We start from the raw sequence: 17029 nt of genomic DNA on the forward strand, positions 1-17029 counted from the left end.
CTTAAAAGGGATGACTAGAGAGCTAAAATAATTAAATATTAAATTTAACTGCTCTGAGTTACATGGTATTCAATTTGTCCTTATATTTATTGGTATTGGGACTGGAAAACCTTAAATAACTAGCTACTGAATTTACATTTATGCTCGCTTGTTCATTCATTCATACATAATGTATTTAATAAGTACCTTCTATATGCTAGGTATTTCTCAAAAAGTGACTAATTAAACATTTCATTTAATTCTAAAATGACCCATTACAGCTCAGAAAGGTAAATAGCTGGCCCCAGTTGGTAGTAAAACAGTGGAGCCAGAGAACAAACAGAACACTAGCACTACAGGTCATGACAGTTCCTCTACCAAGGAGCTAAAAAGTAAACACAAATATTTGGTAAAGGTCGGTAAATGTTTTGGAGGAATCCCACGGGAACTCTCAGGAAGGTTACTGTGTTGAGGTTATAAGTGGCACTGGGAACTAAGAAAGGAACAAGAAGGGGATCAGGAAAGGTTCTTAAAAGAAGGTTATAACTCAGCTGAGGAGGAAGACTTAGAGGAAGAAAGGAAGGGTGTTTACGACCAAGGGAACACTATGTACAAAAGGAAAACCAAGTGAATATAAAACATCTGTGACTCTAGTATCAGTAATAAAGTTCAAAACGGTTAGTGTGCAATGTATATACAGGAACAAAAAAGTGATGGACACAGAGCAGTAGGCTAAGAGCAGGTCTCTATGGGTCTTACACCTCAAGCGAAGATAGTGTCCACAATGTCCAAGGACACCTTTTCAGCAGAGCAATACAAACTTGTATTTCAGGAGGACAGTGTACGAAGTGCAGATCTGGAAGGGAAAGTGACTGTGAACAAGATGACGACGGTGGGGTGGAGGAGACTGGAAGGGGTGAACTGGAGAGCAACTTCAAAGGGCCTGGTAATAGAAAAGGGGAAGGAAAAGAAAGGCATGGGAGTAAAGATTATTCCAAATTCTGATGATGAGTGAATATGATATTACTGTATTAATAATAAAAGAATTGGAAATATCTGGAAGGTGGATTTTAGACATGTTCCTCCAAGATTCAAAGCTTTTATACTGCTAGAAATATTTTTCTGAAAATTATCTTTAACTCACTTAAGAAAAAAAAACTTAGTTACATCTAGGAAATTACAAGTTTGTTGGGCCAGTTATTTATACTCAGCATACATTAAAACCAAATTATAACCTTTAACATAAAGATCATCCATGTGTCAGTTAAATCATCTTGCATATAAAGCAAATTTCACTTCAAGAATGTTACTTTAAGAGCTGCCTCTTGTTTCTAAGATTTATTTATTTTCTCTGGGGTGAAGGCAGAAACACTGGGGTTTTAACAAAAAAGGCCTTTCTTTTATGTTGTTAGGTTGCAGGCTACAGTAACAGATATTAGAATTAACTTTGCAATCATGTTCATAATGAATTTACTGAGTCCATGCCTTTGTCTTTAGATTCTGAAATAAAAATTGATATGGTCACTTTTCATATATATATGTGGACCATAAGTATGTTCACAAGGAGTCTTCTAAGTCATAGCATTTATGTCCAGGAATTGCAATGTACATCAAACAGCCTTTCCCACAAAAAAAGTATCAGTCAGGAAGCTAGGTTCCAGAGAAAGGGCCCGAGTGACATTGGTACGACACTGAACTATAAAGGAATAGGTATATGTTACTTAATACAGAACTTGGCAAAAACTATATGACAAACAAGCTAGCTAAGAGACTTCTGAGAGAATAAGTGAAGGTAAGAGGTGGGGTGATGATGCTCTGAAGGAGGAGAAATAAATGATCTTCCTCCCCCACTCCACTGGGAGAAAAGTATCTATCAGAATAGAAGTAATACTCTGTTATGTGTCAAAGCATCTCAGGAAACAGAATGACTGGCTCAAGATGAGTAACAGACAAGAACTAAACGGGTGCAACGCACACACACCGTCACTCTTGCCCTCGCCTCCTGAACGCCTCGCCCTCATCACAGTCTACTGGACTCATGTAGAATGTCAGTGGCAGAAAAGTCCTCTGGATAAGTTATGGAAAGGGTTACAAACTTATTACTCTAGAACTAAAGGCTAGTCAAGAAACAAATATAGTCAAAATAAAACTTTTGATTGCTTGAAGACTGGGCCAGAAGACAGTCACACACAGTTCCATACAGAGAATGATAATATTATTTGTCTGTAGGGAAGGAATTAGGCTAGGTAATACACGTTAAATGGAAGCATCAACATATTGATTAAAAAAAAAGATACAGAAATTACTCTGGAAAAAGGAAAATCAATGGAACCATTTACTCAGAACAAAAGTGCAATGAAAAAGATAACAATGAAACTGATGAAACTACGATAAGCTGTCAACAGGACCAACTGTAAGATTAAACTATTAAAAACAATAAAATAAGTATGCCACAGGGTACCATTACTATAAGAGAACATATAAAGTAAAAAAAAAAATTATGATGCAAACTGACTATAACAGTAGAGGCTGAACTCTTGAAAAATGGCTAACTGGAATGATTTGCTTGAATTTGGGTCTTTGTTTTTATTAAGCAAAGCTATGTGAAATTTCACAGTTATTGTGGATATGATTTGGGAAGAAGAGAAATGGCCAGAATATGGCTGTAGCTGAGGATACTGCTTTTAAAACAGCTTTAATACCTTCAGGGAGAGGATAAGGGAAGAAGAGTCTTACAGTATAGGATATTCCCGTAAGAAATCTCCAAGCCAGAGGGTGAATCAATGGCAGGTGAAGCTTAAAGGCAAAGGTAATTATTATAGCATTTATAAAACCCTTACCACCAGACAGAAAATACAACCATTGCTTCATTAAAGCATATTTTAAAAACTGAAAAAAAAAAAAAAAAAAAAACTGGCACAGCAGTATGAGGCTGGGAATTTTAATTATCTGGACTTTTGAAAGTGTTATATTTTACAGGTAAGGCGAGTGATAGGTTAAATGCCTTAATCAGAATCAAGGTCTTTTTTCAGTCCAGTGCTACTTCTACCCAACCGTTTTGATCATTAAAGATCAACTACAATGTATGGCATAAAGAAATTTAGCTAAAATGAAAGACATTAGAAAATCTTGACATAAAAAATCTTTCATCATTGATATGAAAAAGACCTGGAGTTTTAAATTTACTCTGAACTGACTATACGCTTACAAAGAAATCAGAATGGGCCAGAGAGGCCAGTCATGAATTTGGACACTATATCCATAAAAAGAATACCTAAAAAAGAAGATGAACTTATTATGCTAAATTAGGAGAAACTTTGTAGGGGTGGGTAGTTGATTAGAAGGATAAATCCACAATAAGTTTACTAGGTCTTAGAAATTAAGAAGGGCTATAGTATGTTGCAGCGAGCTGAATGGTGACCATCAAAAAGATATGTCCAAGTTCTAATCCCCAGAACTTGAGAAGAACCTTATCTGGAAAACTTTTTTTTTACAACTTTGCAGATGTAAATTTAGTTAAGGATCTTGAGATAAGGAGATCATCTCGGACTAGGTGAGGAGGGCTTAAACTCAGTGCAAGCATCCTTACAAAAGACACGCAGAAGAGAAGACAGACACAGAGAAGGCAGGTGAAGACAGACACAGAAACTGAAAGGATGCGGCCAGAAGCTGAAGGGGCCGAGCAGCTAGCAGAGGTGTGGGGCAGATTCTCCCCTAGACCCCCTGTAGCAACTGAAGCCCTGCTGACACCCCGGTTTTGAACTTCAGGCCTCCAGAACTGTGAAGGAATACCATTCTATTGTTTAAGCCACAGGTCTGTGGAAATCTGGCAAGGCAGCCCAATGAAACTAATGCTAGTCTAATAGGCAGAAAGGGGTGAGATTTCTGTGCAAAACAGTGTAAAGATAAACGGAAGATTAACAGATTAAACATGGGGCAGATGTGGGTGTATTTTAGATTAGAAGCACTTCATTATACCTGTCCAAATTGTAACAAGATATTGTTCCACATCAATATAAAAAGGATAATTCCTATATCTGGGAGAAAGACTTACTGATCTCTAAAAAATTTTCCCATTCTAAGATTCTGTATATTGATAATACCCAAGTTAAACTCAGGAATTTATTACTTGATGTTTAATGGTAGTAAAATCACATAGTGATAAGTTAAAAACTCATTATTCCATATAAAAACAGACTGACAAACAGAAGGATCTTAATTCATAAACACCCTAATGATGACTTCATACTAAGATCTTTACAGGCATTTCAGATCTGTCTGAAAACAGTCTAAGTCTTTAAGCATATGGCCAAGTTCCGGTTCAACATATTTCAGTCTCTAGCTAGACAGTGGAAACTTCATAAAGGAGCAATTTTTAAAGGTACACTTGCCTAGGAATTATTTTGCTTTTCAGTTTAATGGACAACTGCTGCAGGAAGATTTTGCTAAATAGTTAACATAAAAATTTCTTACTAGTTTTAAATGAATCCAGTCACATTAGTAGTAAAATGAGGTGAATAAAGGCTAATAACTTTTTGGAAACAAAATGAGGGAAGATTTTGAAAACATTCTTTTGAGGTGGTTTCATGGCCTAAATTTTGACATGTAATAAAACATATTGAGCCAGACTGCTTATGAAGATACAACAACATAACGTTAAAGACTCTCACCATCTGTTAGACAATTTTGCAAAGATGCGTAATTAGTAGATGCCCCTAGCTTCTTCACAAATCTGTTTTGAGTTTTAAAAGAGTGGTTAAGAAGCAAAAAAGAAAGAATAACTGGCTATTAATAACTCCTAGTATTTAACTGAAAAGACTGGACAATATATGAGAGCTTACCTGTTCTGTTTCAAAGATGTCCCGAAGATGTTCAAGACCAAGGCTTTTTAGGAACTGGCTAATATTCATGTCAAGACCCGCAACTAAAACAGACACACGTTAAAGTTTTTCAGAAAGAAGTACATCAATCTAAAGGAAGTTTCAGTGTTTATTTAAAGCCATGGCTCTCTGACACACCCTTGGTTGTGCAGCTGCTTCTACACAGCATAAAATGATCTAAATTACATAAATTTAATTCAGACACTTCAAGTTAACTCTGAATTTTATGGGGAAGTAAAAGAAGAGTTTATCTTATCAGTAGTATTTATATTAATATTTTAAAGCACAATATAATTATTTTAGTGAAATATTTAACAGTGGAATTTAAAAATCAAAACATATCAGCTGTTGTTTCAGTTTTCATTTCTTACATAATCTCTCTTCATTTTTCTGATATAATTTCAGTAACAAGACTCACTCAGTAGTTCAGTAAGACACTATAGTTGGAATAGGACGTATTGGGATATACGTAAGAACAATGTAGATGTCAAGGCATTTATGCTATGAACACATTTTTTTTTTTTAAGAAAACATCTTATTTTATATAAATGCTAAGATTTCCCCTCTTGGGGAAGCTGGAGGAAGGCATAAGCCCAGGCCAGCCCTTAGTTCTTCAAATATATTATTCATGGCAGGGAAACTCATGGCAGACAGGCAGGAGGGCCATACAAAGGATGGAATACACTTGTTTAGACTTTTCTGCCATGAGTTGAGCACAGGAGAAATCAAATGGAGGACACTTTTCAGTAGAGTCAACAACTGATTAAATAAAGAGTGTGTTGCAAAGTTTCAGGTACCTGGACAGCAGAACATGGGGGAAAGAGGGTAAGACCGTGAGGGTAGGGGCCATGGCTGTCTGATTCTGGTGCCCAGAACAGTGGGAATTTATGAAGACATGATTCTTACGAACTGTTGTGTACATGAAAACTCATAGACAGGATGTCTTTAAGTGAGGTGTTCAATAACTACCAACAGAAAAAAGGGAATCTGTTAATTTAGAACACCAAAACCAAATGGGCGTTCAGCGGTGTACTTGCCTTCTCCTTCCTTCCTTTCTGCGCCCGCCGCGCCATCCCCAGTGTTGGACGCTCCTCCCACTGCCAGTTCGGCTAAGGGGCCAGTGAGGTTGTCTATGCTGCTAGCAGCAGACAGGCAGGAAGGGGTGGATGCTGGTGAGATCAGAGAGGCACTCACGACAGTAGCCTGAGGTTTGAAACACGTAGGTAAGGCCTCTGGGGGCATGGCATCTATCAGCAAAGCTCTGATGTCATCAGCCTAAAAACCAAATAGATAAAACACACACACACAATATTACATCTTAAAATAAGTTTCTCACTAAGGACCGAATGCGTAGTGAATTTTTTTCTTTCATTCATGCTCCATTATTCCCTATTAGTTTTTGATAATTCCTTCTTCTTTCCTTCTCTGATCGACAGCTCCAAAGAGTCCCAGTAGTTTCAGTAGGTAGAATTGGAGAAACTATTCAATACTAAAAAAATAGTATCAAATTTTTTCGAACTATTTCAAAATATTTTTCAAAATATTTCATTTTTTGAGGATCTCATGTACAACCTGTGATGACAGTTAATAATATTGTACTATATTCTTGAAATTTGCTGAGAGTAGATCTTGAGTGTTCTCACCACAACACACACAGAAAAAAGTTCACTGTGAAAAGAATCCAAGAATGTGAACTATATTGATTCCCAGAAACACATTTTTTAACACTAAATGAAAAGTACGCACACAGCTGTTCATACTGATTACCCATGTATTCAAAGGACAAATAAACTAACAAAGATATGAAGAGTTAAAAATTAAAATATTTCATCCTTCTTCTAAAAAAGAGCACTTTTCAGAACACTGACTCTCAATCTCTTCTTTAGAAGGAGTTCCCATACTTACTATGTTTGTTTATGCTTAACAACTATGATGATTTTTGTTCATTTAGTGCACATTTAATTAATAAAAACCTGGTAAAATCTTAAAGGGACAGCACTTTGGCCAACTTATTCATGAACTCTTCAGTCTGTTAGGTACAAGTGCTGTTAGAGTATGTGCGGAAATCCCTTCCTCCGTGTACATCTTGTACCCCTCCTCCCATCAAGAGGTGGCACCTATATCCCTTCCTTTCAATTTGGGTTGCTTGTGAGTTGCTGTGACAATTAGAATGCAAAGGAAGTGGTGCTCTGAAGCTTTTGAGCCAGGCTTTAAAAGGACTGGTGGCGTCTACTTTTCTCTCTTAGAAATTGTCCTCCGATGCTATAAAGAAGTGTGGACTAGATCACTGAGTCTGAGATACTATGCACAGAGAGGTCCTGCAGGATTTAAAGCCATCCTGGATGCTGCAGCCTCAGCCGAGCTCCCAGCTAAAGGCGTTGCACAAATAGCTGGACTGCCCAGCTGAGCCCAGTCAATGCACGCAACTCTGAGAAATTCTAAGTCATCGTAGTAAGTCACTCATTTGGTTTTGGTTAAGCTACTACAGGTTTTGAAATTGTTTAATACTCAGTAATAGATGTATAAACCAGAATGTGGCTTAGAGAAGGATTTTTGGTTAAAAAATTCTAAATTACGTGACCATACAGTAACTCCCTGATTTCCAGAAAGTTCAGGAAAGATGTTTCTGTACTGTGTTTAATTCTGTAGTTAAATAACACATTTAATCATGACAATTTAATTTTGAAAATATTTCTATATCAGTTTACTTTTCCATCTTCAGAAAAATGATATACTGCTTAGAAGATCATTTTTCTTTGATTATCTCATCCCCTCAGGTAAATTACCATAAACACCAAATGATCCAGCATACTATGTGAAATGCAGAAGGTGATAAGATAGCTTACTAAGTATAATTCTTTGAGAATACAATCTCTACACAAGTTTTCCTATGATTCATGTTTTCCCTCCAAGTATGGTCAAAAAATGTAACTTACTGCTTAGTTTGTTTTAATAGTTTGAAATTAAAGCAACAATAAGAAATTCTCAAGTTTCCAGAAGCAAAGAAACTTGTTCTTCTCCTAAGGGATAATCAGATCAGATCAGATCAGTCGCTCAGTCGTGTCCGACTCTTCATGACCCCATGAATCGCAGCACGCCAGGCCTCCCTGTCCATCACCAACTCCCGGAGTTCAGTCAGACTCACGTCCATCGAGTCAGTGATGCCATCCAGCCATCTCATCCTCTGTCGTCCCCTTCTCCTCCTGCCCCCAATCCCTCCCAGCATCAGAGTCTTTTCCAATGAGTCAACTCTTCGCATGAGGTGGCCAAAGTACTGGAGTTTCAGCTTTAGCATCATTCCTTCCAAAGAAATCCCAGGGCTAATATGCACCACTAAAGCAAACCTGCTAATAAACCCTGGGATTTACTGTCATCCCTGGAATTATAAAAAGCAATTCTAAATATTCTGAAGTGAGGACTTACTGTTGCCAGATCTAAAGGGGTCTGGCCTTCCTGGTTCTTCATCGTCGGATCCGCACCGTGCGCTAGGAGCAGGGCACAAAGCTGCGTCCTGCCTTTTTGGGCTGCTTCGTGAAGAGGGGTAAACGCCCACTTGTCTGTTGCATTTACGCATGTGTTGTATTTTATCAATAATGCTGCAATGTCCACATGCTGAAGAAAAACGAGAGGACACCAAGAGGTAACAATGAGATTATCTGGTAAAGCTCCTTCAGGTACACTTGTTTTTATTTAACATTTCATTGCCCCTACATCTCTATTCTCCTAAACATCCTTAACAGAAGTATCTTTTATAAAAAAAAAAGAATATTCATTGCACCCTTCCACTTGTATTTTGGACTTCATCATTTTTTCTTGCTTCCTCCAAAATATCAATTTCGTAATTATTCTGCTGCTCTGTAATTCTTCATGGGAGCTTAAAAAATTTTTTTTATTCAGTCCTATAGCATATTCAGACCTATCTTAAATTCTCTAACCCATTGCAATCTGATCTCTGTTTATTGAAACACTCATCTCAAAGATTCTCAATGTTCTTTCTTTAGCCTTTGGGGAAGTAATGTAATGTAACAAAGCAACATTCTACAAAAACTAGTCTGTCATGCCAAAGTGACTTGGGGGTGGAGGAAATGCCAGCAGCAGCACATCTGGACAGGAGGTGATAAGAGGCTGAACTGTGATGGTTCGAGAAGAACAGAAAAGAAGAGCTAAATTTGAGAAATTCTGAAGGAAAAAAATTGGGTTTTAGAAAGACAAATTAACTACAGAGGAAGAAAGAGGAGAAAGAATTCAAAGATGACTGTCTTTTGTTTTTTTAATGTAGTCTAGAAGATTTACAAAAAAGGTATAGGGAAGCATTAACAGAAATCGAGTAGCACAAATTTAAATAGGAAGGACTCTTCTAGGAAGGTTCACTAGAGGTATGTGGTTTCTAAAGTAAAATATCTAAATAATGGTGTTCTGTAAATGGTTTGACAACAAAAGGTCAGAGCACAGATAGGAGGGTCATTTATTTATTCACTTATTCTCTCTAATGCACTTGCCCACCAATCAGACATTTGCTGAATACCTATCTGAGGCTGACTTTCATGAGAATGGGAAGAGATAAGGAAAGTAAAGACAGGAATAGTGGGATGTATGTAGGGCAGGCTTCTTCAAATTTTCCTTAAGAATTCCTTAAAATATTTTCTTTGTTCTCTTAAATATACTCACTTCAAAAAGGAATAGGTACTTATTCTGAAGAAGAAGAAATGTATATTAAATTTTTTTTCATACAATATTTTAGGAAAAGTGATTTCAGAAAACAGAAGAAGATTTATTAGACAAATACAAATCAGAAGCGTCTAAGAAAGCCTCCATATTTGCTCTGACAATATAAAAACAACAGCAACAGAGCATAATCAGACCAGGGCTTCTGAAAACAGACCATGTTTTGGATCTTCTAGGATCTTCTATGCCATATGAACGATATGGCATAATTATGAAATTGATTCTAACACAAAAGATAGAAAGAGGTAACATCTGTAGTACTATCAAAATCACTTAAAACAAATCCCCATAATTTATTTCCCTTATTCAGAGGATACATGTTGAAAAGAATAGCTATTTTTATTCTATTAATCCAAAACCATGGAGTAATTTCAAGCTTCTCCCCAGTAAGGTTACAGGGTATTTAAACTATGTTCCTCATGATTAATTTTATTCTACTGGCTCAGACAGTAAAGAATCTGCCTGCAATGCAGGAGGACCTGGGTTTGATCCCTGAGTTGGGAAGATCCCCTGGAGGAGGGCATGGCAACCCACTCCAGTATTCTTGCCTGGAGAATTCCATGGACAGAGGAGCCTGGGGGGCTACAGTCTACGGGGTTGCAAAGAGTCAGATATGACTGAGCAACTAACACACACATGTGTGTTGATGGAATAATATAATCAGGTAGGCAAATTTGTATAGGTCTCCAAAATTAAGGCAGTCCAAGGAAAATTATGTGAGGATAAAATTAATTATATATATGGTATATATTATTAAACTTTCTTTGTATAAAATCTGTAGTTCATGCTTGGAGAAACCAACTACATGCTTGTTAAATTTGCTGACAAGCATCTAAAAACGCAAAAACAGGAAGCATATTACTAAACATGTAATAGAGTACTTGTATAGTACTATACACTAAAACACTAAAAAATATAGTGTTTTTTAGTCTTAAAAACACAACTCTTAAGTCTTTTAAATAGCCACATCACTGGGGCAAAAATTATAACCGAAATTTAAGGCTGGTGAATGCAATAAACAGCCTACAGCTCAGTCCTATACAACAGGACTGAGCGAAGTATTGAACCGGAAGGTCTAGAAAAGGAACTGAACTCTGCTGGAATGTTTCCAGGAGTCAATTTTCCAGGTTTCAAAATTCAGCTGCAACACAAAATGCTTTAAATGACAAATGTGACATAAAAAAACTTCAAGGGCCCTAATTCAATTTTAGAAAGTTGGGAAGCAAGGAGAAGAGAAATGTGCTTGGGCTCCAGTTAGAGCAATTTCATTTTACAATAATGTCATGCAATTCCCCTAACATCATACTATACATTTTAGAGAAAGCACTAAAAATGAAAAAGTTGAGAAAGAAAACTCAGTAAATTGATTTACTCTTATGAAAAAATACAAAACTACATGCTGTGTGGTAAATAAATATCAATGCCTTATATCTGCTGAAGAGCAAAAATATTAATGGTCATGTATAAATATATATTAAAAATAATATAAGGCATTATAATAGAAAAACGCTAAGCAGGATAATACACATTACCATTAATATATATTCTCATTAAACCTTTAACTTTTATTCAAACTTCTTAAACTATGTGTTTGTTTCTCCATTTGGAAAAACTGAAGTGGTAAGTTCTTTCTATATAAAAAGGCCCAAAGATACACAGAGAGCTGACTGACCTCTCAGAGGAAAAAGGTAAAATATGTACCAAAGAATAATGAACAATAAATAACAACTTAAGTAACTTTATGTCATTTCAGCTCTCTCACAAAATTATTTTATCCCCAGGATACCAGTCATCATCCACTCCTGAAGTCACTTAATCTGCGTCTATTTAATACTGATTTTGAGTTGGTCAAACACACACTCGCAAGTAATATTTTCTTTCCTATCTGTCCAACCTGAAACTGGTTTGCTGCTTTCCTGAAGAGTGTTTCAACTCAGGACATGTCATCTCCCTGAAATACTGGTCACTGAGATGGGGCATGAGGAGATGTGGATATGCTCATCATAAAGGGCAAGGAAGCAGAGAGTAAAAGAATACGGAAGTCATGTGATTACTTTTTACTTATAGTCTGTCAGGTTTCTTCAAATCTAGAAACTGTCCTCACCAACAATGTCTCCACTTATGAGAACCCCTGGTATGTACATTCTGGCATCTGGGCATTTTTACAGTCAAATAGGGATTGAGCGGCTCAGCAGAAAGCACAGGAGCATTCATATTCTTCCTGCGTGAGTCATCAGACCTACAGTGGGCCCTGGTGACTTCAGGCAGGCGGTCCAACAAATACCATCAAGGTTGGAATACATCCTTTTTCTCTTTCAGCTGATGACTACAGTTACAGGGCTTTGAAAGAAGAAATTCCGGCTTTCATGGTGGGGTTTCAGCTAGTTATCTGAACTGTATGAAACCATATATAGCAATCACTCAACCATTTACTTGAATATTTCTAAGATGCTGATGATAAACATAAGCAAGCATAATTTCCATGCTTACAGAGTAACCTGCTGGCTTTCAGAGTTTATAAAATCTACATAAGGTACAGTTAAGATTTATTATCTGTATCAATAAATATTAGCTGAGCAGCCATTAAATACCTATTATTGTACTACATAATGTGAAGAGTCCAAAAAGCTGAAAAAAATACAGTCTTTGAGCAAAACACAGTTAAGCCTAACTGAGAAGGCTAGAAACACTTGAAATAGTAAGATTAAAATTGTACTAAATGATGCTGTTGGTTAGGTATCTGTTGGTTACTTCATGCATGGTATGTATTTAACCAAGTAGTATCAGTGAACTTTTCTGGACTTCAGCATGCTCACCCCATAGGATGCCGCATTGTGAAGAGGTATTAAACCACCTTTGTCTTGGGCATTAACATCTGCTCCGTGCTCTAGAAGATACTCCGCTACTTCCAGGTTATTGTAGCCTGCTGTTAGAATGAAAAAAAGGCAAACATGTCAGCTTAAAAAAATATATATATATAAATGATAATGACCAGAAAATATTGGGTTTTTAATACTTTTTGCTTTAAAAACTAGTTAAGAATGATTAAGAATAAAAAAATTTATAAGATTTATAATAAAAATATATAAAATGATGTCAGGGAAGCATTTTACTGAGTAGCAGCAGCCTTCCTGGTCAGGATTTCTTTCCTCTTCTGATGAACTGTATCCAAGAAAGGACACGAACCTTGGAAGTGCTGGTGATGCCTACCTGCCAGGTGCAGAGGGGTGGAGTTCCTGCCCTGGGTGTCTCTGCAGTTGATATTCTCCGGGGTACAGAGCTTTTGCACTCTCGCCAGGCAGCCCTTCTTGGCAGCATCCAACAAAGCAGCATCTCCTCTCAGCAAGTCCTGAATATCTGTGTCTCCTTCTTTCACCAAATCTAAAGGGGTATTTCCGTCTCTGTTCTTTTTAGTGGGGTCTGCTCCATGCTACAAAATAACCAAATGGTGTTTGTGCTTTCTGTGGCATCTTCGTTATGTTTTGTTTCTTTATTTTTAACTTCACTTTCACTCCTCCAAAGAAAAGTACCTATTCTATGTGCATTGTGAAAAACAGAGGCAACATTTGGTGTTTCTTGCAAATTTCCTACTAAGCAACATACTGGATCAGCTTTCTAACTACTTCCCAACCAAAGCCCCATGCCTCAGGATCACCTGTGATGATGAGAGGGAAAGGTGTCAAATGTCTTTTACTTTTGTAGCATTTACTATCTCAGACTCTGTGCTGTCTTTGGAAACCGCTTTTCCTTTTAATGACTGCCTGGATATTAATGTTAATCAAATCTTAATTATTAATATATAAACATATTCAGTGCTGATGAAATGAGAAGAGGAAGACACAGGTGGAAAAAGTATTAATACTCAATTCCAAACGGAATCAGTAAAAATAAAGTTTGGTAATTTAAAAATATTTCTGTTTTAAGTCTGACCACCTATGGTGAAATTAGGTAGAAATATATTAACAATTAACTTGATTTTGTAAGTTTAATCATTTATACTTATGAAATAAAGTAATTAAAAGTCAAGAATCTTTATTTACAGGCCTGACATAGATATTATTGGCCCACTGGGGAAATCTAGAATAACCAACCCAGACAGTGAATTCCCAATGACCTAGAAGTTATTTCTTACTTAACCAGTGACAATAAAAATGAGTATCAAATACAGTTTTATTCTTAAAACTCATATGAACGTATCTGATCCCATAAAAGTGGTAGGAGAAGAATTTTATATTTAAGACAAGTTTCTCTCTAGTTTAAAAAAGAGAGAAAGGAAATGATATAAATACATGTCCAGTAATTTTTCACATATTTTAATTTTATATATTTTAATGTTTAATTAATGCTTAATAGTTAGAGATGAGTTTGTTAACAATGATAAAAATAGCTAGCAAGAAAAAAAAATCAAACTTGATGGAAAAACACATTTCTTCTTATATAAATATCTTCTGATATTAATTCTGTCAGTTACAGATAAGTAACGCAAGCTAATTCAACTCTTTCCAAAACCTACCTTGTTGAATTGTGATGAACTCAACATAATCAAATCAGTTCAGAAAGGCACTTCAGCCACTACTCAAAGCTACGTAAGTATCATGATATCACACTTAAACATCCCCCTAGAACAGAAAACGGAAGCAGTCTCTACAGCACTTACTGCACTGTATTACAGAATAATTTACCTTGATGTCATTTTACATCCTAACCAAATAATAAATATAATTACCTTATATTTTATAATTTTTAAAAGTACATACTTTTAAAAGGAGCTTGCAGATTTCATATTTTCCTTTAGCTGCTGCTTCATGTAGAGGGGTAAATTTCCATAAGTCCGCCACATTGACGGAAGCCCCGTGTCTTACCAAGAGCTCAGCTACTTCGTAGTGTCCGTATGAACAAGCATTATGAAGGGGCACCAAGCCACTAAACCAAAGAAAATTATTTTAAAGACATACAATAAAGCTGTGTGTTAAAATGATACATACAATAAAATAATTCTCTATGGCATCTGACTATTACTGAGCACTCCCTTAAGAAAAATAATTCTCTGATCTTGAAGATAGTCAGTATTCAGTAATGAAAATAATGACTTCAACCAAGAACTCTAGTCACATGTGCAAACTATTCTGTGATGAATTTAAGTTCTGATTACAAGGTAGCTGGCCTTCTAAAAGGACAAAAAGATGTCCCCATAAAAAAGGAGGGTGCCTCAAAAGATAAGTTTAAGTTGCACTTAGTACATAGACACAAGGTATCAAGTTAGTCCTTTTTGCTTAGAGAGATCGGGTTTGTTTTTTGTTTTGAATGTTTTGAGACCAAAAATACTAAGTGCTAAAATGGGGCAACAGAAACAAATGTTGGCTCCTCACTAATGAATTATAATACTTTGAAAGAGATAGTGATTAATATTAAATGTTCATGTCTGCTGTGTTTCTTTTAAAAGAGAAATAAATGCAAAATGGTTAACTGAAACCTAGTGAAAGTGAAACTGGTAGTTGCTCAGTCAGGTCCGACTCTGTGTGATCCCAAGGACCGCAGTCCTTTCTGTCCGTGGGATTCTCTAGGCACGAATACTAGAGTGAGTTGCCGTCCCCTTCTCCAGGGGATCTTCTCGACCCAGGGGTCGAACCCTGTCTCTTGCACTGCAGGCAGATTCTTTACTGTCTGGGCAACCAAGGAAGCCCAACTGAAGTTTAAGTTGTGTGGTTTATTTCTTAGCAATGTAACTGCACAGGAAGGTGCTTATTTATATTTTGAGATGATATGAAATTAACTCAGGATATGGAAGCTCATTTCAGTTAAAATTTCCTTTGTGCTTTTCTAAATGTCTCCCATGGCTGCTTTAAACCCTGTCTAGATAAACTGAAATAGTTTCATAAGCTAATACAAAAATAGAGAATATCTGAATTAGTAAAAATGAAATTATGTTTCTATTAATATGGATGACTCTGGGATGGATGGCTTCTTTTTGGAGGAGACTATACATTTTTTTTAATAGCAAAAGGAGGGATGAACAATAAACTATGAACTACATAAACATATTTACAAAATTCAATAAAATACTATATATAGGCATTAAAAGGATGAAATGAACTGTTGAGTACTGATATAGACAGACATTCAAGATATACGATTATAAAAAAGGCAAACTGTAGAGCAGACTGTGTGGGATGACATCTTCATTTATGTTAAAACCAAGCCCCACCACAACAGCACACACACTGGTACATGTGCTTCAAAACTCCTGACAATTAGAACAAAATTTTGATGTTGTAATCTAGGAGGTGGAATGAGAAGGACTTTTCACTTTCTATACATTTTCATAAACTTTTAATTCGGGGGGATTCCCAGGTGGCTCAGTAGTAAAAATATATCTGCCTGCTAATTTAGGAGATATGGGTTTGATGCATGGGCTGGAGAAGATGACTTGGAGAAGGAAACTGCAAACCACTCCAGTATTTCTGCCTGGGAAATCGCATGGACAGAGGAGCCTGGTGGGCTACAGTCCATGGGGCTGCAAAAAGTTGGACATGACTTAGCTACTATACAACAACAAAGTTTTAAGCATTATGCTTTAAGCTTTAAAAAAAAAATTTACTTTTTTAACAAGGGGAAAAAATCTATCATGAAAAAAAATTTTTTTTTTTTTTTTTTAAAGTATCAAGAAAATGAATTCCACACAGAGACAGTCTAACACATACCCTTTGTCTTTGGCATGGACATCGGCACCATGGTGGAGGAGGTACTCCACGACAGACACACGGTTGTAGCCTGCCGCGAAGTGTAAGGGCGTGGAATGCCGGCCCTCTAAATCTCTGCAATTCACATTCTGAGGGCTGCAAAGTTGCTTTATTGACACACACACACACAAACACAAAAAGAACATTAGTATTTATTTAAGGATCTTGCACCAAAATAATGCAGGCATCTTGGATAAGTTGTAATTTTCTAATGAATATTTCTTTGATTAGATAATACAAGTGACGTTTTAAAATCAGCAAGATGTTCTGCTTTACAGTGTCTACAAATATTATGTTTGCACAGCAATTTCACCTTTTTCAATATTTTCTGGCCGAAATCCTACTCAAAAAGAAGAAAACATAATAAAGCAAGCATTTCCAAGGCAAACGATGCCTTCCTTTCATTATTACAAGGCTTTCTTCCCCCTGAGAGCCTGTCTGCTTGTACCAGCACGCTCTTAGCCACCCTTTGCTCAAATAAGATAAACCCTGGCTGACGGCAGAACGACCCAAAATTTTTGCCTGCTTTGACGTGGCAACAAGAAGGCTCTGGAAAAAATTACATTCATTCTGTCTGGGCCACCCCTTTGGCCCTTCGGTCCATCAGAGCAGAGCCAAGCAATCAACAATGTTTTACCTGATCTTCAAGGGGATATTTGTTTAGGTCTACAAGTCAAACTGATTCTGATCACACTAGTTTTTGGT

General features: G+C 36.6%; 1 protein-coding gene across 1 annotated transcript in view; it reads right to left on the minus strand.

The window, feature by feature from the left end:
* TNKS (tankyrase, TRF1-interacting ankyrin-related ADP-ribose polymerase) overlaps positions 1–17029 on the minus strand; it is a 161604-nt gene that overhangs the window by 20981 nt on the left and 123594 nt on the right. Inside the window, exons 15-21 of the mRNA XM_010838821.1 lie at positions 16286–16431; positions 14342–14507; positions 12795–13014; positions 12401–12510; positions 8283–8471; positions 5897–6134; positions 4821–4903 (exon numbers count right to left, since the gene is read on the minus strand). Coding sequence (XP_010837123.1) covers positions 4821–4903; positions 5897–6134; positions 8283–8471; positions 12401–12510; positions 12795–13014; positions 14342–14507; positions 16286–16431 — 1152 coding nt within the window. The remainder of the gene's footprint in view (positions 1–4820; positions 4904–5896; positions 6135–8282; positions 8472–12400; positions 12511–12794; positions 13015–14341; positions 14508–16285; positions 16432–17029) is intronic.

This window comes from Bison bison, unplaced genomic scaffold (assembly GCF_000754665.1).
Source record: "Bison bison bison isolate TAMUID 2011002044 unplaced genomic scaffold, Bison_UMD1.0 scf7180017864105, whole genome shotgun sequence".
In the NCBI taxonomy this organism is placed as follows: domain Eukaryota; kingdom Metazoa; phylum Chordata; class Mammalia; order Artiodactyla; family Bovidae; genus Bison; species Bison bison.